Raw genomic sequence first — 13,290 nt, 5'->3', positions numbered from 1 at the left:
CTTTGGGCCTCCTGGCTGCTTCATCCTGTTCTCTCACTTCCCCTTCCTCGTTCCCCACATGGCTTAGCTCAGTCTGGTCAGGACCACTCTGATTATGTCTCCCTTTTATCCTACTATCAACCTCTCCCTCCACCATATCTAGGAACAGTTGTGTTCTTTCTTTTCCTTGCCTTTTTTATTTCTTTTTCTTTTTTCTTTTTTTTTTTTATTTCATTCAAAGTCAACAGGCACCCTTGACATTGTCATTCCCTTTTGGTCCACAAGGGGACGGCAGAAACTCTTAACATTTTGGTTCCCACTTAGTTCATGAAGGGATAAAAGGCACTCCTGACTTTGCCTCTTACCTTTTGTTCATGAGGGGGTGAAAAACACTCAATACTGTCATTATCATTTGGTTTATCCCATTATAGGTGGTATCACCCTGGGCTGGTGGTCTTGGGTTCCTTTTCTTTTTCTGTTTGTTTTTAATCGGTTATTTATTTACATTTCAAATGTTGTCCCCCCTCCTGGTTTCCCTTCTGCAAACCTCTTATCCCATACCCCCTCCCCCTTTGCCTCTATGAGGATGCTCCCACTCACCCACCTATTCCTGCTCCACTGCTCCAGCATCCAACCCCCATGCTGGGGCATCAAGCCTCCACAGGACCAAGGGTCTTCCCTCCCATTGATGAAAGCCATCCTCTGATACACATGCAGCTGGAGCCATGAGTCCCACCATGTGTTTTCTTTGATTGGTGGTTTAGTCCCAGGGAACTCTGGGTGTACTGCCTAGTTCATATTGTTGTTCCTCCTATGGGGCTGCAAACCCCTTCAGCTTCTTGGGTCCTTTCTTTAGCTCTTTTCATTGGGGATCCTATGCTCAGTCTAATGGATGGCTGTGAGCATCCACTTCTGTATTTGTCAGGCACTGGCAGAACCTCTCAGGAGACAGCTATATCAGGCTCCTGCCAGCAAGCTCTTGTTGGCATCCACAATAGTGTATAGGTTTGGTGGCTGTATATGGGATGGATCCCTAGGTGGGACAGTCTCTGTGTGGCCTTTCCTTCAGTCTCAGTTCCACTCTTTGTCCCTGTATTTACTTTAGACAGGAGCAATTCTAGGTTAAAATTTTTGAGATGGGTGGGTGGCCCCATCCCTCAACTAGGGGTTGTGCCTAACCTCTGGATATGGACTCTACAGGTTCTCCCTCCCCTTTGTGGGGTATTTCGACTAATGTCATCCTCATTGGATTCTAGGAGCCTCTTGCTTTCCTGGCATCTGGGGCATTCTGGTGGCTACCCCTAGTTCCCCATCCCCCCTTGCAGCACACCTCTGTTCAATTTCCTGACCCTCTGTACATCACCCCCATCTCCTTCCATACCTGATCCTGCCCCCTTTTTCCTCTTGGAGACTGGGGAGGAGGTATGGGATGAGGAACAGTCAGAGGGTGGACCGGGAGGGGGATAATGACTAGATTGTAAAAAAAAGATTAAAGAATAGTATTTTTAAAAAAGGAAAGAAAGAAAGAAAGGAAGGAAGGAAGGAAGAAACCTAACCGAGTTATGAGGAGCAAGCCAGTAAGCAGCACCTCTCTGTGGCCTCTGCATCAGCTCCTGCCTCCAGCCCTGCATGAGTTCCTGTCCTGGCTTCCTCCCTGATGGACTATTATGTGGGAGTGTACATTTAATAAACCCTTTTGCCACCAACTTGCTTTAGGTCATGGTGTTCCATCATAGCAATAATGGCCCTAGCTAAGAGAGTCCACAGAGGCAACAGGCACTCTTGACATTATAATTTCCATTTATTCCACAGGGGGAGTGATGGCCATCTTGACTTTTATTTTATTTTCTTTTTCATTTTTCCAGACAGTGTTTCTCTGTGTAACCCTGGCTGTCCTGGAACTCACTCTGTAGACCAGTTTGGTCTCAAACTAAAAAATCTGTCTGACTCTGCCTCCCGAGCGCTGCGATTAAAGGTGTGCGCCACCATCTTGACTTTGTTATCCCCCTTTATATATGTGTCCACAAGATGGTGACAGGCATTCTTGACGCAGTTCCCCTTTAGCCCACAGGAGGGTGCCAGACACTCTTGGCATTGTTGTGCACCTTTAATCGACCATGGAGTGAGAGGCACTCTTGATGCTGTCTTTTCCCTTTTGTCCAACAACTGGCAAAAGGACAAGCCCTGCGGGGACTTGATATGCCAGGGTAGGGGATACCAAGGAGTGGCCTCCACCCTCTCAGAGGAGAAAGAGGGAGAAAGTGTGTGTGTGTGTACCAGGAGGAAGAATGCAGCAAAGGAGAATCTGTGATTCTTGCTTCATAAAGGACCCAGTTTGGAGCATAACAGGCCTTGGGTGGTCACCACTTAATTTTTCCTATTGCCCTCACCCTGCCTCACAACTCATCTGAATCACGTGGCAAGCAAGCATCCACCTCCTAGAGTGTGAGCTCATCCTTGGAGAGCCAACCCACCTCCCAGTCATTTACAGTGTCATAATGCACTTACAAATAGTAGAAGTCAGCCCTATCTAGGAACAGGCTGATTCTCAGCAGGAACTTACCCTGCCCTTCCCTTACATACAGTGGCAGGGTGAGCTGAAGGCATCACAATGACAGAGAGTGACAAAGGAGAATGTGTAGGTCAGCATAACCCATTACTGTAGTTGTGGACCTTCTCTGATTTATAGGGAATACCGCAGGTGACTCATTTATGCCATGTTTAAAGGGTATTAACATATTACTAGAATCACTAAGACATTTTTATCAATATTTTAATAATCATAGAGGTAATGGAACAAACATACTGGGAATCCACCTCTTTATTGCTGACAGAATTCTTGAAAAGTAAGGGCTGTCATAGCCGGCATATGTGATCAAAATCTTGGTGTTGCAAAAGGGCATCTTTCTCCCCATCTTACTCCACGACAAGCAGGACACTCGAATGTTCCTCTAAAATGTTCAGGGACTGGTGTTGCCCTCCTCCTGTTTCTTCTGGCCGCAGCCCTCCTGATCTTAAACCAATTCTACATTCAGAAGAATAAGGGGCTTAGTCAATACACTAAACAGGATTCCACTAAAACAAATAAACAAACAAAAGCAAAAACACATACCTTTGAACATAACCATTGATGTTTTGTTGGTATTTTTCCTCCTAGGTACTAGGGATTGAACCTAGAGCTTCATGTATGCATGGTAAACGCTTCATCCCTGAGTTATATGCTCAGCCCAACCAGTGAGATCTTAACGCACACACAAAGAAGCCCTTCGTTTTGTATTGTTCTAATTCAGTGAGGGACTGGGGAAATAGTAATTGCTCAACGTGTGAAGTTCTGGCTTCTAGCTATCGAATTGCAGAATAACATCACAGCCTTCCTTCAACAAACTGCCCCACCCCACCCCACCCCACCCCCAGTGAGAACCCACAGTGTTTCAGGCCCTGCAGTAGACTTGGGCTACTCAGCTTGTTTAATGCTTCTATCCTAAGCAAGATGGAGGCCTAGATAATGGGTTACTCCCGTTTTTGTTGTGGAGTGGAATTCCAAAGAAATACTGGTCTATAAATACCTGTGAACTGCTACCACAAACCAAACCAAAACCTAAACCAAGGCCTGTTAACCTGCTCTATCCTCTCACACTCCTGCTTAATGAAGTCTCCATTTTTCTATCATTTTCCAAGTTCAAACCCTACAGAGTGTGAGACAAAGGGCTCTTCTCCCTAAATGTAACCTACATCCCCACTCTCTTGCCTGCCACTAGTGGGCGTGCTTCTCCCTTTTAAGTAGATAGTGTGCAAATTCAGTGTTGCTCATGGTGAGGAGTGCCAGGACAGTAATACTTAGAGTTTACAAACAGTCCAGGGAGGGAAAGGAGGCCCACGTTCACTCCCAGAACACTTTCAGGATACATTGCCGGTGATGCTTAGAAATCAGAGCTGGAGGGGTCTGTGACAAGTTTTTTGGTAACGCCCATGTTAAAACATCTGAGAATGCATTAAAAGGTCATCTTTCTCCTTCGTTGTGGTGTGTGGGTCACTCTGCCCTCAGAAGGCCATTGAGAACATACTAGGTAAACTGAAGCAAGGCAAGGCAAAGCAACTCTGCAACCAGGAGCGTCTCTGGGGCTGTGGTTAAATGCCTGGGAAAGTGGAAGAGCCGCACCCTGTGCTGAGTAAGTACCCTGAGGGCCCTGAGCAGACCTGGCTGTGAGGCCTCAGAGGCCTGCTGTGCTCAGCCATTGTTCTAGAAGCACAATCTCCCAAGTCCTAAGGGCTCTTCCATTAGTGAAGGCACAGGGGGATGGGGGTGGGGGTAGGGGGGAGAATGACACTGAGGTATAAAGCCAATGCCATTATCCTGATGTTCCCTCGGGATCTTTCACTCCTTCTCTTCCCAAGACAACTTCTGAACTGCTTGGACCTCCCGTGATCACTTCTGAATCCATTGAGCTACAGATTCACTTACTGCTGCCTAAGCAAGTAGAAAAAAAATATTTCCAACTACCCGAGGTGAGAATCTAGCCCATACTGCGGTCTAGTCCCCTACCATCAACCAATCACACAGGACAGTTCTTCCTGATACTACCAGGGGTGGGAAGAAAATAATCTGTTGTCAGGAAGCTATTCACTAACAAGTTAGGTAGTTTCAAAACCATGAATGTGTAGGTTTGAGCTGTGGGCGTCTGTCTGCTTTTGAGACAGGGTCTCATGTAGCCCAGGCTGGCCTTGATTCTTCCTGTCTTCCCTTCCAGGGTGCTGGCATTCTAGACAAGCATCATTGTCCTTCCATGTCAGGATGACACAGCAGGATGTAGGAGGCAACTTTACTCCAGGCTTGCTGTTCATTCTAGTGCTTTACCAAGCACGTACATACAATGGAGCAGTCCTTTGCACCACTGTTCCTGTTCTCGGCAGTCTGTTTAGACACATGCTGTTAGCACTAGTACGTGCTTCAGCTTGTGAGTTATTCTTTACAATGGCTGAAGATCTACGAATTCCTTCCTTCGTCCTAAAGCTGATGCTTAAATTTGCTACCAAAAGTGATACCATAGAGCTCATAGATTTATAAATTTGAATTATTTCTATACCACACTTAACATGGTGTAAAGGGCCGCTGCTATCAGATTTGAACACTTTTAAGAAGTATGTCTATGTGCATACTTTATGCAAGCCTATATTCGTACAAGGTATAAATGTATATATAATTTTAACACATGTATTTAATATTTTACTAAGAGATATATACATGTTATGTATGGGTGTATGTGAAGATTAAATTAGTTCCATAATATTCTTTGTCCGTTTAGCAAGTCATGTTCTCCTATACTGGGACTTTCTGACTCCATTTTGTATTCTCAGACTTTAAAGATCCTCTCCCCCTGAGAAATCAAGAGGCTGCAGCGGCTGCAGCAGCAGCAGCAGCAGCAGCAGCACACCAACTTCAACATAATCTAGAGCAAAGGTTCCCAAGACCTCAGACGAGGTTTACAATGGCTGTCCTGCCAAATCGTTTTTCTCAGGTTACCTACCTGCACTCTGGACACACAGGCATCCATCAGTCTATCAAGATCCTCCCTAAGAGGAAAAAGTGCACATGTTCAATTTGTAGCAGCACAGATGAAATAAACTAGGCAGTGTACTTCATATTCCTTTTTGAATGTGTGCCCCGTCAACCCTTTCTCCTGCCCCCAATAGTGTCTGTAACATCCACTTTTGAGGTTTAGTTTACCCAAAGTTCACCTACTCTACCACCTGGTACCAACTTTAATGGGAAGTTCCCCGAATAATCATTAATCAAAACAACTCATGGACTAACGTAAGTAAATCTACCCAAAGCAATCAAGACATATAGAGATGTAGTCAAATTTCTAAGAAAGGCAGAACCCCACCCTCCCTCACTTCACAAGTCAGACCTCAGGTTCCCCCTCCCCCTTGCTCTAGCAGGACCTTGCATTGCTCTGTTTCCAACCAGCCTCTCTTAGTAAAGAAATAGCTTTATTCACACTTGCCATAGAACCCACCCACGGGGGGGGGGGGCTAGGCAGTCTAGAGTTCTTGGGTGCCCTTTATTTCAAGAGGGGGCATTAAGGGCCCTGGGAGAAAGTCAAAAGCCACTTAGAACTAACAGGTATTCCCTGAAAACTGGGCAGTAGGCAGGAAAATCTGCTTACCTTGGGATATCAAAGGAATTAGTGCGCTGCAAAATGGACTCCAGTTCCCTCAGTCGATTCTGGGCGAACCTAGAGCCCTGGAGGGGCATCTGCCTACCCCCAGGCTTTCCATTCTTCTGGCTCTCAGTGCCCTCAGCAACTGGCTCATTTCGTTCCTGCTCCACACCACCAGCCCTGGTGCCATTATCCTTGTCCCCATCACCCACAGGACCTGGAGCCCCAGGACCAAAGTGGCCTTTTCCTCCATTTAATTCTTCTCCTTCGCCTTCTGTTTCTACTGCTCTCACTCCAGGCTGGCCCTGTGCACCTTTCTCCTCTCTCCCCTCTCCAGCCTGGAAGAAAGCCTCTGCTTTCACATCTGGAAAAGAGAAAACACAAAGGGAAAGATCAGGACCTTTGAGCTCAGTCTGCATGGAAAGATCTGAAAGCCACCGCAGACTGAGCTAACAATGGGCACTAGCACTTTACTCACTTCTACCAGGGCTCATTTGCTTCCCAGAGACCACAAAACATCAATTCAACACAGGTACTGACCATGCTGTTCTTCCGAGTCCTCCTTGACTCCCAGGCAGAGTGGCCTGGTGACCTTGCGGCTGGAACCCTCAGCTTCCATACCCTGAATAGGATCAATGATGAAGTTATGCTTCGGCAGATTCTGAGCTTGGGTCCCTGGTGTCCCCCTGGAACAGAATGAGATCTGTGATGCTCAACCTGGAAGGGATCTCCTCTGGCCTACTTCAGGTTACAATGTTTCCAGCCCTAAGCTGGTCTTTGTGATTTACTCACAGGACGTTCCTGTGGGCCGAGCCTTTGGGGTACACAAGTGATAGCAGTTTGGGGATGTAATGAGCACGATGTGCTTGCAAGATGGACATAGTTCATGGGCATGTGGGTGTGCAGAACTTAGGGTGCCCAGTTACAGCTCAGCTGACTCCCCTGGCTTTGGTAAGACATGTAGCTAGGCATAAAGATCTCCAGAGATCAAATAGGAGCTTTCTTCCCTCCCTCTAACTCAGTCTGTACAGTCAGCACCAACTCTTTTTCTGGGAAGATATTTCATCAAGGCTAGAGCAGTCAGCTGACCCAAAACATGGAGGCCCACCCACATTCTGTTCACGGGGTGGGGGGGGGAGGGATAGAGAGAGGAAGAGGGAAGGAGAGAGAGGGAGATGGAGTTAGGGAGAGGGAGATTCTGTTGACCACCCCCGCTCAGGCTTCAGCCCTTCCCCAGGATCCCCTTATGCCATGAGCATACATACTGGATGATTCTTTGTGCTTCCTCTTGTCCACCTGGGAAGGCAGGAGATGAGCTTGAAGGACTGTGCAGGGAGCTAGAATGGCCACAGCAGCAGAGAGAGAACACAGGGAAGAGAACATAAGGAAGTGAGAGGGTCATAATGGCTCACCAGGACAAGAGGAACCATGGCGAGAGTGGCCTTAGCAGGAGGGACCCAGAGACCCGACTGGCAGCGAGAGGCGCTAATCCCCAAGGGCATAAAGAGTCTACACACTGAGGGCACACTGCCTCGCACCGCTGTATCTGGCTCACCTCGTCACACCTGAAGCATGAGTGGGTGCCCTTGGAGGCTAGAAGAGTATACCAGATACCCTGGAGCCAGTAAGACTTAAGTAGGGAAAGTAATTAGTATACAAGTCTGAGGTCCTGAACTCAAGGTAGAAGGGAAAAAAATAGCTCCTGAAAGTTGCTTCTAACGTCCATGTGAGCACACATGTGCTCAAGCAAGTGGGCATGAGTGCATGCACACACACATGCGCCACACACACACACACACACACACACACACACGTTGCATGCTTTAGCTACCCCACCCTTAACTCCGGAAATGGACCGCTACCAGCCCCCACCCAGCTTCCCTTGAATCCCAAATCCACAGATAAAACACACATGTCAGCGCGTATACACAAACACACACACACTCATTGCTCATTTTCAACTTGTTCAACTTGCCCTCTGACAAAACTGCTGGACGCTACTATCTCCCTCCTGGAAAACCATGCCCTTATCAATAGTCTTATCTCCGCACCTCTCCATTTGTCCTAAACTTTAGTTGCTTAATTACACCTAATCCCTGCTAAACATTCCTGACCACCCGCCTGTAGGAACGGCCACAGGCCGCTGTTCCTCCCGAGATCTCACATGGCTGTTTGGCTCTTCTCTCTCCAAAGTATGGCGACTTCTGTCTCTTCTCCTTGAGTCTCTTTTCCTCCAGAGACCCGGAAGACCCGCCTATTCCTTCCACCGAGCAATTGGCCCATAGCTTCTTTACTGACAAATCAAGAACCAATTGGTGAACAGGACATAGTATCAGACCATCAGACCGACGCCTATGTGCACGCACACAGGAAGAAGGGGAAGAGGAGGAGGACATATTTTAAAAGACAAAACTAATTAAAGAACAATTTTGAGCAATTTCCCACTTTTAAGGAAGGTGAAACTCGTAGGCAAAAATCTTAATTTTAAATATGTGCTTTGGACTGAGTACGATGTTATACATTTACAATCTCTGATCTCTGGACATAGACAAAGGAAGAGTTAAAAGCCAGCCTTGGGTACCAGAGACCCTGAAAAAAAAAAACACCACATGCCTTTGAGAAAGTGCACACATTCCTATGTTGGAGTCTGACAAATGCATTAGTGTCTATTTTCCGGGAGCAGAATTAACAGATTTCCTTTCTTGTCTCTGATAGTATTGGGAAGAATTTGTCCTGGCAGTTTTGTTAGTGGGGACTAGATCTCAGTTTGTGCTTTATCGATACAAATTCTGCTCAAAGGCGTGTGATGTTTCTTCAGGATCTCGGGTACCCAAGGCTCAGGCAGAGGTGACCAATTTGAAGCTCTTTACACTCAAAAGTGACTATAAGAAGCTATAGGAAATTGCAGGTTATATATGAGCTGTTTGGGAAAAAAAAGGGCTAAAGAGGAGAGAACACTGGGATGATGTCATTGGCTGTGCTCCTAAGTGTCCTGGGAATGCAGAGCAGCCCAGCTAGTCCCTGAGGCTCTTTCTGAAACCACAGGCTGAGATCACAAACAGGCCTGGCTGGGGGAAAGAATAAGAAGTGCAGGTTTTCAGGCAGGTAAGGCCAGCTGGGGAACGAAGAGACTGAAGAAGGATGCTTGCTCCTTCTTTACTTTACCGAGTGCACTCAATAGCACTGCGTAAAAGGCGACGTGCTCAGCCACTGTGGAACCTTTCAACACAGCTCATTCCCAGCTGCTTCCTGAAGACCTCCAGCTGCACTATTTAGTAAACATCCTTACAGATAAGTCATAAAAGCTGTATTCCGGGCATGGGGGATGTGGCAATGTATCTCACGGGCAAAGTAATTGCCTCCCATTCACTGGGCCCCAAGTTCAGATCTCAAGCACCAACACACACACACACACACACACACACACACACACCACTATACCACACACACACCACACCACAAACCATAAACCATATATCACACACACACTGTAACATCACACAACACACAACGCACACTCCACAGAAACACCATATAAGACAAACAACACAACTCATACACAATACCACACACACACACCTAAACCCACACATCACACTAAACACACACCACAAACCACACATCATACTACATGCACACCCCAACACACACACCCAACCACACACACACATAACACAAACTAAACATCACACCCATACCACAACGCAAACACCACACAACACAACATACATCCATGCAACCCACACACCATACACAGATACACTGGTACCCACACATCACAGCACATATACTCCACAACCTACACACCACACCATACCACACCACACCACACACATCCCATAACCCCCACACACCACACCACACACACCCTATAACCCACACCACACACACACTAAAACCCATATACCACACCAGGCACATGTATTGCAACTCACATACCATACTACATTACCAACTCCAACCCACACTCCTCAGCACAAACACACCACAACCCTTACACCACACCACACCACACCACACCACACCACACCACACACATGCCACAACCCATGAACCACACAAACACCAAGACTCAAATACCACACCACAAACACCACAACCTGCATACCACAGTACGTCACACACACCACAAGCCACACACCATACCACATACACACACCAAACCACATGCTACAACACACAAACACCACAACCCACACACCATACCACACCCACAAACCAATCCATATACCACAACACAGAAACACCACAACCCACACACCATACCACACACACACACCAATCCACAGACCACACACCACATACACACACACACACACACACACACACACACACACACACCAAAACCCATACACCAAACACAACACAACACATCACACACACACACCACAATCCTCTCAACACACAAACCATAACTCACACACTGCAACCCACACACCATACCACATACACACCCCAACCCAAACACCACACAAGCCATGTATCACACTACAGACACACAGAAAGACGACAGCACACACACCACTCCACATATACAGAAACACCACAGTATACAAACCACAACCCACACACCACACCACACATAGAGAAATGACACACCACATGACACACCACAATCCCCAAACCACATAGACACTGAAACTCACACATCATGATACACAACACACAGAGCACAACCTACACACCACAAACACAGAAACACAACAGACAAATGACAACCCAGACACTACAAAACACACAGAGAAACATCACATCACACACCACACCACAGAGAGAGAACACCACACACCACAAACTACAGACCACAATCCACAAACCACACCATATCAGAAACACAACATAACATAATTTGACTACATACGCACACACTACACTACATTGAAAAACTGTACTCACTATACCACACTAACCACAACCCACATACTGCAACCTACATACCACACTGTAAACACATCCCAACCAACACATCACACCACACACACAACTCACAAACAACACCATTTGTATGACATGACCCAAACACCACACCACACACAAACTACAACCTGCACATCACACCATACACCCTATAACACACACACACCATACCCCCCACACCCCATACCACACCACACATATCACACACACCACAATACACACACAATATTACATAAACACCCCAACACAAACACTACACCACAGACACAATGACCCCCATACTACGCCACATACACAGAAACACCATACCACAAATATACTGCAACCCACACAACATATCACACGTAGACCCCAAACCACACCACACACATGCCACTACCCTCACAACATACCACATAAACACCACAAACCATACCCCACACACCCCACAACCTGACATACCACACCATACACACACACTGCAACATATACAAAATACCACATATATGCTGTAACAAACACATACCATACCACATATACCTTATAACCCATATATCACACATAACCCACACTCATACCACAACCCACAAACCACACCACATACAAACCAACACACCATACCACATACACACTGTAACCCATACACTATACTACATACAGATTGTAACCTACACACCATACCACACACACCCCATCCCACAAACCACACCCCACACACATACTACAACCCATATGCCACATCACACCACACACACACAGAAAGAGCACATTACACTTACACCAAAACCACCAGAACCACACAGAAACACCACACCACCAACACACCAAAACCCACAGAACACATACATAATACCACACATAAAACCACAACCCACACATCAAACCATAGACATACCACAACCCACACACAACATCATACACACTCCATAACCCACTTACCACACCACACACACACACACCAACACTGACACAACACAACACATACACTGCAACCCATATGCCATACCACACACACAGTGCAAGTCACACATCATACCATACACACCCCAATGCACACACCACATCACACCACACACATACCACAACCCATACACCATACAGCATATGCACTGTAACCCATACACCACAGCACATACATACACAACCCATATACCATACTACACACACATCCTAACCTAAACAGCATACAACACCCAGAGGATACCTCCCACATACTACAGCACACACACTGCAACACACACACCATACCAAATATACACCCAACCAATACATACCACACACACACACTAACAAGACCATACACATACTGTAACCCACACACCATAGTATACAGACTGTAGTCTACACACCATACCACACACACACTACAATCCACTCATCACAACATACCACACCACACAGAGAGAAACACCACAGCACAAGATGCACTACAGCCCACACAGTACTGCAGAGGGCCATGCAGTTTTGACTATCAAAAAGGACATAATAGCAGTATTATAAAAAGAGCTTAGTAATTACTATAAATTTAGGAATTCTTATTGGATCATCATTAAGAATTAAGAAGTCATTTACTTGTCTATATAGCATCACTACAAGACAGTACATCTTCTTTGTTCTGCAGAGATATGCTCAAAAGGGTGGGCTGATACATAGTGACTGTTTTATATACATATATATATATATATATATATATATATATTAAAATAACAGGGAAAGCATGTGAATAGCAGGAATCTTTCCTAAAGTGAATTTCTCCTGGCCTTGCGTATGGGAGCAAATCCACCGTGTATTATATAATTCAAGGCATATGAGTCTCAGGAAGACCACCTGCTAGCTATTAGCTTCTCCAATGATGGCTCCTGACAAGGCAGTATCTCTGGCACTTACAATATTAATGTTTGTTCTCTTTCAGGCATTGCTGCTGGAGCAGATTTATGATTCAATCACCATTCTAGGAAAGAACTTAGAGCTGTAGATTGTCAACAATGAAAGCATTTGGAAAAATAAAATTCTTAGGGAAACTAGGTTAAGATGTTTTTGCTAATGGCTCTGACATAGAAAATCTTAGGGAACAATTTGAATTTCAGAAAGGCACACTCTTATTAGTTAAGCTAGGGATCTTTTATGGTCAGAGAACAAGAACAATGGGAGCACTGACTGACATGACTCTCACTGGGGCTGGATTAGTGATGATTTATTTCTTATACCCATTTTTGTCTTCAGCTTCCTGGTATGATTTATTAACAATTGCTGA

General features: G+C 45.9%; 1 protein-coding gene across 5 annotated transcripts in view; it reads right to left on the bottom strand.

Moving 5' to 3' along the window:
* Positions 1 to 2,766: 2,766 nt before the first annotated feature.
* The window catches only part of LOC110286922 (homeobox protein Rhox5), a 24,912-nt gene continuing 14,388 nt past the window's right edge, over positions 2,767 to 13,290 (bottom strand). For 2 of the 5 annotated variants that reach the window (XM_029472992.1, XM_021153590.2), the window contains 6 exons: positions 8,305 to 8,433; positions 7,406 to 7,477; positions 6,681 to 6,826; positions 6,147 to 6,504; positions 5,505 to 5,550; positions 2,767 to 3,004 (listed from right to left, as the gene is read on the bottom strand). In XM_029472992.1, coding sequence (XP_029328852.1) covers positions 2,855 to 3,004; positions 5,505 to 5,550; positions 6,147 to 6,504; positions 6,681 to 6,826; positions 7,406 to 7,477; positions 8,305 to 8,423 — 891 coding nt within the window. In that variant the 5' untranslated portion in view covers positions 8,424 to 8,433 and the 3' untranslated portion in view covers positions 2,767 to 2,854. Of the gene's footprint in view, positions 3,005 to 5,504; positions 5,551 to 6,146; positions 6,505 to 6,680; positions 6,827 to 7,405; positions 7,478 to 8,304; positions 8,434 to 13,290 lie in introns of those variants that run through there. The other 3 variants (XM_021153591.2, XM_021153592.1, XM_029472994.1) reach the window with 3 other exon arrangements.

This window comes from Mus caroli, chromosome X, assembly GCF_900094665.2.
Source record: "Mus caroli chromosome X, CAROLI_EIJ_v1.1, whole genome shotgun sequence".
In the NCBI taxonomy this organism is placed as follows: domain Eukaryota; kingdom Metazoa; phylum Chordata; class Mammalia; order Rodentia; family Muridae; genus Mus; species Mus caroli.
The sequence above is the reverse complement of the archived record's forward strand: the minus strand, read 5'-3'. Positions and strand labels throughout refer to the sequence as shown.